At 38.0% G+C, this 13,020-nt stretch overlaps 1 protein-coding gene across 1 annotated transcript in view; it reads right to left on the bottom strand.

The window, feature by feature from the left end:
* The window catches only part of LOC140146558 (probable leucine--tRNA ligase, mitochondrial), a 136,922-nt gene extending 125,425 nt beyond the window's left edge, over nucleotides 1–11,497 (bottom strand). Inside the window, exons 1-6 of the mRNA XM_072168432.1 lie at nucleotides 11,348–11,497; nucleotides 4,437–4,562; nucleotides 2,939–3,034; nucleotides 2,046–2,174; nucleotides 957–1,048; nucleotides 286–346 (exon numbers count right to left, since the gene is read on the bottom strand). Coding sequence (XP_072024533.1) covers nucleotides 286–346; nucleotides 957–1,048; nucleotides 2,046–2,174; nucleotides 2,939–3,034; nucleotides 4,437–4,553 — 495 coding nt within the window. The 5' untranslated portion in view covers nucleotides 4,554–4,562; nucleotides 11,348–11,497. The remainder of the gene's footprint in view (nucleotides 1–285; nucleotides 347–956; nucleotides 1,049–2,045; nucleotides 2,175–2,938; nucleotides 3,035–4,436; nucleotides 4,563–11,347) is intronic.
* Between the last annotated feature and the right edge of the window lie 1,523 nt (nucleotides 11,498–13,020).

Genomic DNA, 13,020 nt, shown 5'->3' with positions numbered 1-13,020 from the left:
AACAGCAACCCCACATGCAAATTGATACACTATAATAACAACTATTTTATTTTTTTTTCATATGGAGTTCTATTTGTCGTCAACCCCATTTTTTTTACCATCATCATTTTGGCCCCCCCCCCCCTAATGTGGTACCCAGGGCACATGCCCTATCAGAGTCACTTTGCTTGTTTGAAATGTTACTAAGCAGGTTTTTTTATGGATAAGTAGGTTCCAACAGCTGGCTTTTTAACTGGGTTTTTTAACTTAATAAATAAGTATTTTACAATTCCAAGTTGCACTCACCCTTTCCCAGTTGAAGCACATACTGAGTTCCTTTAGCTGCTTCCTCATGTAGTCAATATTGCTGCAAATAAGTAGAAAATCCAGTATCTGTGTTAAACTTTGCTTGACCGTAAGGCTCCTATCCAGACATTACATCCCAACCTGGCGTCCTTAGGCTAAGACCTGTTAAGGGTAACTGGGCCCTTTTCTACGCCAATTTGATACATGGATTGGTAATTTTTGCAAAATTTTCCTAATGTTTCCCAAAAAATAGCCCAATTTTGTCCGACTGTAGCCAAAATTGTCTAAATTTGCCAAAAATATTGGGAAGAGTTTATTTGGTCAAAATTTTAGACTCTTGGTATACCGATGGGTCCAATTTTATCGCAAAATTGATATATGGATGAGTCCACTTTCAAATTCTCATTGACACATAAACCAAACCATGCTTGAGTACCCCAGGCCTAATTCCTGTAGGTATAACTGAAGACTGAATTAAAAAGACTAAGTTGCGTCTGACGTCAGGGCAAAGGCGCAAAGTGATTGGTTGCTGACCTGCGTAGTACGTCATTTTTGGTCGAAATTTTGGTCTGCTTGACAGGAAGTCTTACACAAACTAGTCCTTTTAACTTGTTCTTTAATTATTCGCTGCAATTTTCTCAATTATAAAGCATGTGTTTTCAATATTGTACCTGTATGTCCATTCATCTGCTTGTAGACCTCTTTCAATGGCAGCATTTTCTGCAGGCAGACCAAAGGCATCCCATCCTATGGGGTGTAATACCTGAATAACAAGGGAGTGTGAATTTTAACATTTCTGTGCTCCCAACAGTCAATATTTAGATAGTGGGAATAGCAATTTTATTTAGAAATCATGTGTAGTTTTTAATAGGAAGCCTGGGGCTACTTTTTAGTTTTTGATCAATAAGTTGGCTTGGGGGCACCTCATATGTGACATGATCTGGTCCATGGGGGCCAAAGGCGGCAAATTTGAAATTGAGATAAAGGCAAAAATATGGAGTAAAAAACAATAAAATACATAAGGAAATACACATCACAAAGCTTCAGAACTTTAGAACCAAGTATGCTAGACCTTTGGTGTTTTCAGTATCTGATAGCCTACTGATTGTATAATGTAATAATTACAGTAACTCAATTTTCAAAAATGCCTCCTTTGGCCTGCATGGAGCAGATCATGTCACATATTTCAAGTAGGAAAATGAGACACTGCATTGCTGATTGCATGAAACCAAATACCTCAATACAAAGAATTGCACTACAAAACTTTCCTGTTTGCCATGGATTGTACCAACCCCAAAATTAAAATATGCTACACTGAATTTCTCATTTACAGGTTGATAGTCCAAAAACCCAATAAAAGTATTATAAATCCTAACCCTTATAACCATAACCCTAAACCTAACTCTCACTCTAATTCCAGCTCTGAACTTCACCAACACTAACCCCAACACTTAACCCTAACGCAACCCCAACCATAGCCCTAATCCTGACCTAACATGCCCAAACTTCACCTAACCATTTTTGGACTAATGACCCTTCAGACTAGTGGGCTGTTTCCAATTACTCTATAGTGTGTCTCGTCAACACCATGTTGTTGGATTTCGCAGTGGCAGATTTGAATTGTGAGCACTGACCTAACATATACAAGCAATTTTCCATACGCTAGCGATGCAAACATGTAAACGCACCAATTCGAATCTGCCACTGCGAAATCCAACATTGCTCTCAACTTGAGATGAGATGCACTATACCCAACTCACCTGTTTGCCATTCATACGATGGAAGTGCGCCACCGCATCACTGATTGTATACACCCTCACATGGCCCATGTGTAGTTTCCCAGATGGGTACGGAAACATGGAAAGTACATAATATTTCTCTTTGTTGTCCTGTTATAATGTAAAAGGTAAAATATGTGTTAAACCTCTCCAAGTGGGTATCCACTGCAGATGACAAGTTAAACATGTTTTTTTTATTCAAAAATTTCAAAAATTTCATGACTATATTTGGAATCAGCATGATAAATGCATTAAAATGAGTATAAACAAGCCTATTGGTTCAATGGTTCTTAAGATAGTTCTTGATATTTATTTTCAAAGCTATGGCTAGCACACAGAACATTAAATAGATTCACAGAGCACACCCAGAGCTTGCAAAACATGTTTATTTCTTGAATATTGACCCATTTTTAGCCAGTCTATTCTCAAGATGAAAATAAACGAACCCATATACAAAGTAATGCAAGTATCAGTTTCATTTGATGAAGCAAGGTGGTGTATTATGTTGCAAAGGATTCTGGGAAGGGTAAGATATCTTCTCTGACCAAACACCATATGCCAGCGCCTTACTGATTGCCGAATTGTGATGCTTAGTTGGGCTATATTTCATTTGAAATCTACACTCCCTCTGTGGAAGATTTAGCTAAAGTCTTCCACAGAGGGAGTATGGGTTTCGATTAGAAGAGACATGTAGGTAACTTCCATTTGAATTACTCAAGTTGTGGAACACATACATGTAGGTAACGCCATATGCAGGGGAGAATGGGTTTCAATATGACTAACTCTAGCCAATTCCATATTAAAAACTTACTCCCTCTGTGGTAGACTTTTCTTAAATCTTCCACGTGTTGAAAGCTATCCCATTGTTTTCCTACCTGTGGTTTATAAGCCAGACTCTCATTATATTTATGTATTTTCTCTTTCCAGTAAGTCTCCACCTCCTGCCTGGTTGATGCATTGTATTCATCCTCCTGGATAACAAAACAAATTTTTTTTTTAATATTAAAGGTTATTTATAAATTATATGTCTATTCGTGAAGCTGCACTAACCAGTGGATGCTAAAGGCACTGGAATCAAATGGTGATTTTACCAAATTGATGATGGCCCATTAAGGCTACTACATGTACACAACATATTGTTGGTCAAAGCAGTCAAAAAAATTGATTTTCATTATTTAAATCAATGTATTATTGAAAAATAACACTTTGATGTTTTGCAAATGTTCATTCTATAAATCATTAAAACGTGCTTGATTTATTGTTGTTTAATGAATTTTGTAAGATTTGCTAAAGTGTTGTTGTTTCAGCCCGCTTTACAACATAACTCAAGAACCACTGACTAATACTGACTAATAAACTAGTGGGCACTATGTTATTTTGAACTTGTTTGTACTTTCCAAATAGTCGGCATTGTAATGACTATAATTAAAGACTGAATTGAAAAGACCACTAAGTTTGCATCATTGGTTGCTGATCTGCGCAGCACTGTATTTTACCCCCTACACATGCTAAAATTGTATTGAAATCAGAATTTTTGAATAAAATAAACACACTATCTGTGGTCATCTTGTGACTCCCTGCATTTTGGTCATCAAAATTTTTATGACCCCCCTATTTTTCTTTCCAAAAATTATGACCCCCTCCCCTGTATATTTGGGACTCCCCTCCTTCTGAAAAAAATGATAGCCCCCTTACAAAACCTGCACTAGCTTCAGAATTTGGCTCTTAATAACTGGCACCATTGGTCTACTCAGTGAAATGTTTAATGAAAAATATCCAAACTGAACATGATCGAGAAAAGGTGATGAGAAATTGTAAAGAAATTAGGAATTTACAGTTGGAGATTTTGATGATACAAATGAAATATGACATCATATTTATTTTCTTTATGTTGGAGGTAAAATAAATAGTGGTTGTCAGTTGGACAATCGCATGTCTAATCATAATTTTTGGACAAGCGAGCAAGAGGATACCGTATTTGTCGAATAAACGCTTCGGGCGTTACATTTTCCCAAAGGGGGGGTCATTTTAGCACGAAAATTCCGTTAAAATCATTAGGTAAGCTTAAAAGTCACGCTAAAATGACGAACTATGACCTTTTGACACTGACTTTTGGTTCACTTCTGGGTTCGGATGCAGATTTTCGCCATTTATTGCTGCTATTATTGACCATGTGAGCAACTTGGTAAGCTTACTACACATGATAGCATGGAAATATTGGAATTTTTAAAACATCTTGGTTGAAAAAAGTGGTGGGGGCGTTTATTTGAGGGGGGGGGGGCGACTATTTGACGAAATACGGTAAGTGCTTATTTCAAACACTGTTGACTAGTCGGCATAGTAAGTTGCCTACTAAAAGCTGATGTAGCTTACCCAAATTCCAGTCTTGCTGTAGATACACCTTACAAGCTTTCTCCAGATGTAACCATGGGACTGAGTCCTTGATGGAAGACCACTAATCAGGTGTCTCCTCACCCCTAGCTGAGCCATTCTCAGGATCTACAATGAAAACATCGTTGAAACATTGCTTATTTTTTATTAAAAGTCTTATTCAGTGATCCCTGAAAAAAATCTTCATAAAGTTCCTATAAAAGGGAAGGAAATGTCATTAAAATTGTCATTAGATTTGGCAATAAACAAGGAAAACAGCAGTATTGACATAGTTGAATTCTCATTCAAATACACTATTCCAAGGCATAGCCGTAGAACATATTAGTATATTTTAGATTGTTCAAAATAGGCCACCTCTGCTCAAAACATACAGTTGACTCATTAAAACAACTTTCACTGTAGGCAAGCTTCAACACAAGCGGGCGCTGAGCGCTACATGCATGTAATAGGCAGGTTTCATGTACGCCACAGGTCACTAGCCCTGGAGGCACAACAACGATATTGGAGCATGTGAAAATGAAATATCACCCACAGAGTGCTAGTAGTCCTTACAAAGCATGGGTTTGAATGAGGCACCAAAGATTCACAGAAGATGATAATAGTTTGTTTGTCCTCCAGCGTCACTTGATTGACTCTCAATGCAGGTCATTTTTATCAACCTTTTAACCTTTTGTGCAAGCGCCCTATAGCACAAGCAAAGCCACCAATTGTGCCACATGATTATAATTCACATAAAGTAGCATACCAGGCACCACAATTTGATGTCAAATAGCACCTGGCCTGTGCAGTGAATCCTGCTGCATACATGTATGGTAAATATCGGCTAAAGTGTCTCAATAGATGACAAGATTTATAAGTTTCTATTTTACCTGTTTTCATAAATCAAATATTGTGAATGAAATGAGACTGTTGTCCTTCCTTAAAGAGTAAAACAGGCTAACAGCAATGTGAAAACTTTCAATGAATACTTGAGAATTTATAAAAATGGATATACAGCCAGTAAATACATACCATATGATCACATTAACACATTTTCATTATTTTTTCACCCGATTTTTGTTGATTTGAATCATTTGCCATCTCACTCACACACCTCAAAACTGACTCGTAATTGTAGTATATGATATTTATATGTCAACTTATTGAAAACAAAGCTATTCAAACAAATAGTACGTGTATGTGTAAACAGACCCTGGTTCTAATTCTGCAAAAATTCCTGTGACCTTGGCAAATCAAGTTAGGGAGTCCGACACTTTTTGCCTTTTTTAAACAAACCTTAATATCAAGTTTGGTATCATCACTAGAAAGAGAATTTAAAGAGAAAACTAACAGACTTTAAATCAGGTCAGTTATGACAATTATTGAATAAAAAATGAACAACATATATGATGGCAACATAGCCGGAAAGCATAGAAGATGATGATGATTTCTCGATCATGTTCAGTTCTGAATAGTTTTGATTAACCATATTTCACTGAGTTAACCAATGGTGCATAACCAATATTTGCAAGTATTCTGAAGGATCGGTAATAATTAAATATATGTTTTATTTTGTGAGTAGTGCAAGTTGAAGTTAATGAGTTTGTGGTTTCGTAAGTTATGTACAAGAGTGTTCTCAGGAAGCTAAAAAGTGACAGTCCTCGAAGTCATCGATTGTATTAACGAGTTTGGCGATTAGCTGGACACATCCCGGGGGTCACTCCCATTGTGGCCTGTACACCATCCGCGATAATGAAAACGCGTAAAAGGGTAGTTTTTCGTGGATAAGCACGACACGCTGCGTAACACGTTTAGGGTGTCAAAACATGAAATATTGGGAAAAAGGGTAGCAAAATTGCAATTGCTAATACGCGGAAATGAAATTTAGGGTATGAAATTTGATGCAAGGAATAAAATCCCTGTTTAGGGTATTGTTTTAGCCAAGGATTAAATCCTTGTTTAGGGTGCTTTTCAAAAGTTGATTATCACGGATGGTGTACAGGCCACAATGGGAGTCAACCCCCCCCTGGGGACACATCACACATGAAGTGTTATGTGTGTCCAGAGTCCAGACTGGATATAACAGGTAACCTCGCTATTTTTTTTTCTTGTCAACCTAACCCTAACCCTAATAACCCTGCAATTAGACATGTCTATTGACAGGATAGCGGTCAATGGATTACTGCTTACTGTGTGACAAAAATAGGTTACCTGTCACTCTGTAGCCACTTCTCATGATATAGGTATGAAAGGTGAATTCAAATTTGCCATCAAACCGCATCATTTTATTATTTGTATATCAAATTAAAGCCTTTTGGTGTTAACTAAAGTTTGCCTGTGATACCTACATGATATTAGTAGGTATGAGAGGGAAACCTCAGTTAACACATTTACTAGTCAGCCAAAATGGCCTAAACCGGCAATACAAATTTATTTAATTTAAAAGAACTGCTAGCTCAAGGAAACCAACAAAAATATGTTGTCTATACTTCACTTGACCCAAATATGTGATTTTTATTTGGTGATGAGACACTCGCACATGGAATTTTAGAGGGATTTTGATAGCAGTTCCATTAAAAAAAGCTGCTATCGTCATGAGACTAAGATCTAGAAACACCCCGAAATGCTGTTTTGGGGAATTTTGCTAGCAGAATCTTTTTGATGAAAGTCAATCTTTGACAAGATGTAACTTTGCTACGGAAAGTGCTATGACAAAAAGGTTTTCAGTTTTGGCTTTCTTTACTCAAGGGCTTTAATTTGATATATAAAATGATGCAGTTTGATGGCAAATTTGAATTCACCTGGCATTAGATACGGTACTCAAATGCAGTAAACCTTTGACGAATGCGCGTATTGTAAGTATACATCGCGTATTTACTGCGTTGGACGCACTTGTCTCTGATTGGCTGCTGAGGCGATCTGCGGTTGCCGAGTGGAAATTTAAGAATGAACTGTGCGCCGTACATGTACGCGTTGTTAGCGCCGAATTTGCAACATCACGGTACCGGTAGTCAAAAGTTTGTTGCATTTGACTATAGATCTTAATCACAGAGTGTCTGTCCGTCCGTCCCTCTGTCCGCGTATCGCGTGATCGCGGTGCGCTATCGTAGTACGTAGTGGTTAATCATGTGGTTAATCGTGCAGACCTGCATCTCATCGGATCAATAGGCCTATTTTCAACACATACATGACATATTTCAAAATGGCACACGTGCAGAGGCCTATTGTAGCAGAACATGACTATTTCCGGGTTGCAATATTTTTTTTCCATAGTTAAACCCTAAACCTGTAACACGTTATATCAGCCTAATTGCGTTCACATTTATTCCGATTGATTTTATTACTTTTATCATGTTTTGTAACAGCCTGCATCCAGATACTAATTTCGGGGTATATGGGTGGCCCTCATATGTGGTAGCAGGAGAAGAGGCAAACGATGGGTTTCCAAATTACAGCCAAGTAAGTATCACAGCTACAAAACTATAATTATTGTGTCAAATTGGGTCTTGATCTTGAGAGACGTATATCAATCATAGTACAATGAGTAGTTTAAAAGTTCAGGGCAAGTAGGCATAATGGGTAATGGGTGTTGGGTAATTAGAGAACCACCCAACCCGAGAACCGCGAAATCTAGTATTTTATAATATTAGTTTTTTTATTTATATTTTATATTTATAAGGCCAAATAAAAAATAAAACATGTTTCACGTCCCCTCCCGCTTCCTTTTTTGAGGTTTCTTCAATTTTATTTTTATCTTTTGAAATTCAGTTATAACTTTTCAAAAAATATATCTAGGAAGTAGAGATCAGGGCCGTAGCAAGGTTGAAAAATGTGGGGTGGCCATCACAAATGTGGGGCGGCCAAATTACAAATATATGCCCAAATTGAAATAAAGATACAAAGAAAAACAACAAATTTCTCAAGAAGTGGGGCGGCCATGGCATCCCCGGCCGCCCCGCTTGCTACGGCCCTGGTAGAGATGCTTTCTATAGCCTTGCTAATATACAAGAAACACTTTTATAAAGTTTTGTGATAGTTAGAGGGGGCCTATCTCTCAGAACAACAAATAAAAAGAGGCCTCCTCCTTTTCCCAGGCATTATTGTATAGGTGACCCCGGAGTGACGTCACAAGCCGTTGACCTCCGTTGACAACAAATCCGATTCAGAGGTCAAATTTGTAGTTTTCTGTGGTTTGTCCCTTTTCAAATCGGCCAAAATACTACCATTTCTATAACTTCTCGACATGGGGCCTCCAGCCAACAACAAAAATAAAGACTCTCCTCTACATGTCCATGTATTCAGCTTCACATAAAATGCAATTTTCGCCAAGTATTTAACCTTTATTTTACCGAAATCGGCCAAGAAATTTGCTTGATTTGAGGTCAAAACAGAACGTAAACAACCAAATGAGCTCTGCTACAAGTCTTCAAGTAGTCGCTCAGCTGCACGATCTATTGTGGGTTGAAAAGCGTAAGTGTAGCCGACTGTAGCGTCATGTAAAATAAGTACCCGGATGACCGGGGTGACCTATACGCTAAAACAGCTCTAATTATGGGTATTTACACCGATTTTGCGATGAAAAATAAAAAATAAAAAGCCCCCTCTTCCTCCTTTTTTTCAAAACCCCGGACGTGAAACTTGTTTTTTATTTTACTTGGCCTATACTAAAAGGCAGAAAACCTTAGACGAGCGCGTATTGTAAGGATACATCGCGTATATACTGTATACGCGGAAGATCATACTAACTAACATTCCCAATGTACTACCACAACATGCCACCTTCAATGTACAGCTGTAATTTTCTCCCAAATATGTTTCACTTACCATTTCTTGTTTTGTCCAAACTTGACCACCACATGGTGAAAAATTTATAGAACCCATTTTCAACATTTATGTTCCTTCAAAAATGATAATTCCATGTCAATATTCCCACCAGCAGCTTCCTAAATCTCCAACTTTCATGAATTGATCAGAGATGTTATCATAGCATGCTCTGACCTCTATGACAATGTGCTTGACCAAGCCTCCCAATTGCCATGTCAACCAGGAGGGTGAAAGTGCATATAGGAACAATGCCAAAAACTACGTCACGCCGGTCACGCTATTGTTCGAGTTAAACTACATCATTCGCCATTTTGTAAATATTAACGCATGATCGTTGCTTTGAAGTTTCCACCGGATAGTCTGTGGATAGCGCAAGAGCATGCTTTGACCATGCGCAAAAAATGAATATCATGAAGATGTTTAAGATTGATTCTTAGATGTTTCAAAAATTACCGTCATATTGCATAGATTCATCAAAGAATGGTTTGAAGTACTAACCTTATTAGCTCTTATTTAGTAATTTTAAAAATCGGAGAATTTTACAAAATCAATGTTTTTACCTGTCGGTATTACAACTCGTGAAACACATTAGTGATGTGCCTGGGTGACCTAATCTACTAACCTTTAACGTTTCCTCTATGAACTCTAACCCTCCTGCAATATGGCGCCTATTGTCTAGAGTTAAACTACATCATTCGTTGTGTTACGTAATAGCTACGATGCCTATCCCTTTATATCCCTGTGTCAACTCCCAACCACACTCATTGGGAGATGCCTTCTTCCCAAATGCAGGATAGGATGTTTTTTTCCATCTCATTCCTTGCACTGGCTGACCTATTCTTCAATACCATCTAGTGCAGAGAATAAGAACTATGCCTCAATAATGATGATAATATGCACACATGTTCCAGATAATGATGCAATATTGCACACATCATTGCACATGCATGGCATGCTATGTCTTGAAATACCCTCCACTTAAGCATGCAAGCATTAACCAATGAGGAGTTAACATGTTGGCAATTTAGAAAGGGTTGCCATTTCATGCCTTTCTGCACACATTTGGTGCTATGGATTACTGTGCTCTTCTATTGCTTATGCTGCCTTGGGCTGTATTGAGGTGTAATAATTGGAAATCATGATTTGGGGTTATGTTTTGGAGTATATACATTGAACATATACAGCTGAAATTTGACTGTGGATATTTAAACTTTCTTGAACAAAGTGAGTACAAATTGGGGATCATATTTTTCAGACATGGAATAAGGACTTTTAATGCAAGTTGAAAGTGGTAGGAATACAGGAATTTTTATAACTGGTGTAGTTATCATGTTTTGAAATATACACTCTTTGACAGCTCTCTCCGTGCCTGTTTGAATGCCTGGTTATACCATGTACCCATACACTAGGTATGGGTACATGAGACCAGGTATATATACATGATATATACTGCGTTGAACGCACTTGTCTCTGATTGGCTGCTAAGGCGATATATTGTTGCTGAGTGGAAATTTATGAATGAACTGTGCGCCGTACGCGTTGTTAGCGCCGAATTTGCAACATCACGGTAGTCGCGCTCGTAAAAGGTTTGCTGCATTTTAGTATAAGGCTAAGTAAAAATAAAACATGTTTCACGTCCGGGTTTTCGAAAAAAAGGAGGAAGAGGGGGCTTTTTATTTTCTATTTTTTATCGCAAAATTGGTGTGTAAATACCCATACTTGGAGCTGTTTTAGCGTACAATCCGTACATACAAAAATGCCTGGAAAAAGGAGGAGGCCCTTTTTTATTTGTTGTTCTGGGAGTTACACCCCTCTAATGATCACAAAACCGTCCTCAAATGTTTCTTGTATCTTAACAAGGCTATAGAGAGCATCCCAACTTCCTAGACATATTTTTTGAAAAGTTTTAGCTAAATTTCAAAAAATAAAAATATATTTGAGGAAACCTCAAAAAAGGAAGCGGGAGGGGACGTGAAACATGTTTATTTTTTTATTTGGCCTAATAAGCTTACCATGCCTAAAAATGATTTCACTGATTAAAAAAAATCAAGACATGCTCAGGGTAAAAAAACAAGTAAAGAAAAACTTACCGTAATTATATAGTGATTTTATAATAGCATCTAACATTCTAGAAATAACCTCATCTTAGTTTATGAATGCATAAAATCACCAATGTTTGCCTTGGGATGCTTGAAAGTTTACAATAACAAACCACACGTTCATCAGATGGGCGCAGACATCTTGAATATTTGCTATCCATCACGCATGCGTTGAAAACAGTGTTACCAAATTGAATAAGTAAATCCTGAGTAATATAAGTGGGCTCGGTTACTTTTTTCAAAATTCATGATCGCATTCCGAAATGAGTCACTTGTCGGTAAATCATGTATCGTATCCTTAAGGCCCTGCCCAATCAAGATGAACATTATCTCATCATTCAAGAAGAATAGTTTGGGATTAAAAATAAATGAGTAGGGCAAACCCTGGAGTAGGGATTCTCATTCTATTAAGAAAAATGAATAGTGTGAAATAAGAGCAGCGGCGTAGCGGGGGGAGGCACATGTATATAATATGTCCTGGGTGGGTGCCATCTATCGATTCTGCGAATGTGCGCCCCTCCAAGCGATGAAAGTCAACAGTTTCGCTTGCTTCAGGCACATTTCAGCACTGTTTGAAAGATAACTAAAATTACTTGCCGGTAGGCCTATTTGTACACATTTCCAGTGCGTTCCACATATGTAATTGTTTCAAGAATGGGGGGGGAAGGCACAATAAGTATTCTCCTTGGCCTATCATCAGCCTTAGGTTTCCAAGAGAGGGAAACAATTTTTAGGTTGTTTAATCTCAACTGCCTGCCCCAACCCTCTACGGCAACTGCCACGGAGAATTGCTACATTTGTACGGGAAAGTGAATAATGTGAAAAAAGTGGGTGTGGGAGTGACAGAACACTGAAAATATTTGGGAAATAATTTAATATGGACAACATAATTTATTGCAGTTGCACCATGGCACCCCCCCCCCCCCCCAGGTCCAGGCCCTTGGTGAATGCCCCCCCTCCCAAAATGCCCAAAAAGTCCCATTTGCAAGGGTATTGATTGGAAAATGTTGTTTTTTATGCCTTTTTGGTTAAAAATGAAATGAAAGAAAAAAGTCCACTTTTTTCAAAATCCGCCATCTAGTCCAAAAGGTTCAAATTTTGAAAAAAGTTCACTTTTTCAAACTCAACCCCCCCAAAAATACATAAATCCTGGTTACGGGTCTGCACCCCCCCCCCACACACACACACACACATCCACCCCCCACACACTCGTACCCGTCCCCAACACGGGCCCCCAACGCACCAAAAATTAGGGGGCATTCCCTAAATTAAAATGAGATTTTGATACAGACGAAATTAGGGATTTACATGTTCATGCCGGCAACACCCTTTTTCGTAGTGTTGGCCAATTAGGTAGGAATTACCGTGTGACACAACCAAAAAAATCGCTAAATATCACAGAAATCAAATCGTTAACACCATAATTTTTTGCAAATATGTGTAAAATAAAGTAGTGACAATAATATCAAGCATGAATTAAACACTAAAATTAATTTAAAATATAGAAAATCTATTGGTATTCACGCCATTATAATCCTTTACGATGTAGGTATGAACCATGGCCATGAAACCCATACATTTGTACACTATGCATGTATGGCTGGTATGGAGCCGTGTGTGCCATCAGACCCCGGCATCAGACTCATATGTTATACATTATATGA

Source organism: Amphiura filiformis, chromosome 2, assembly GCF_039555335.1.
Source record: "Amphiura filiformis chromosome 2, Afil_fr2py, whole genome shotgun sequence".
Lineage (NCBI taxonomy): Eukaryota > Metazoa > Echinodermata > Ophiuroidea > Amphilepidida > Amphiuridae > Amphiura > Amphiura filiformis.
This window is presented reverse-complemented; position numbering and strand designations above follow the sequence as displayed.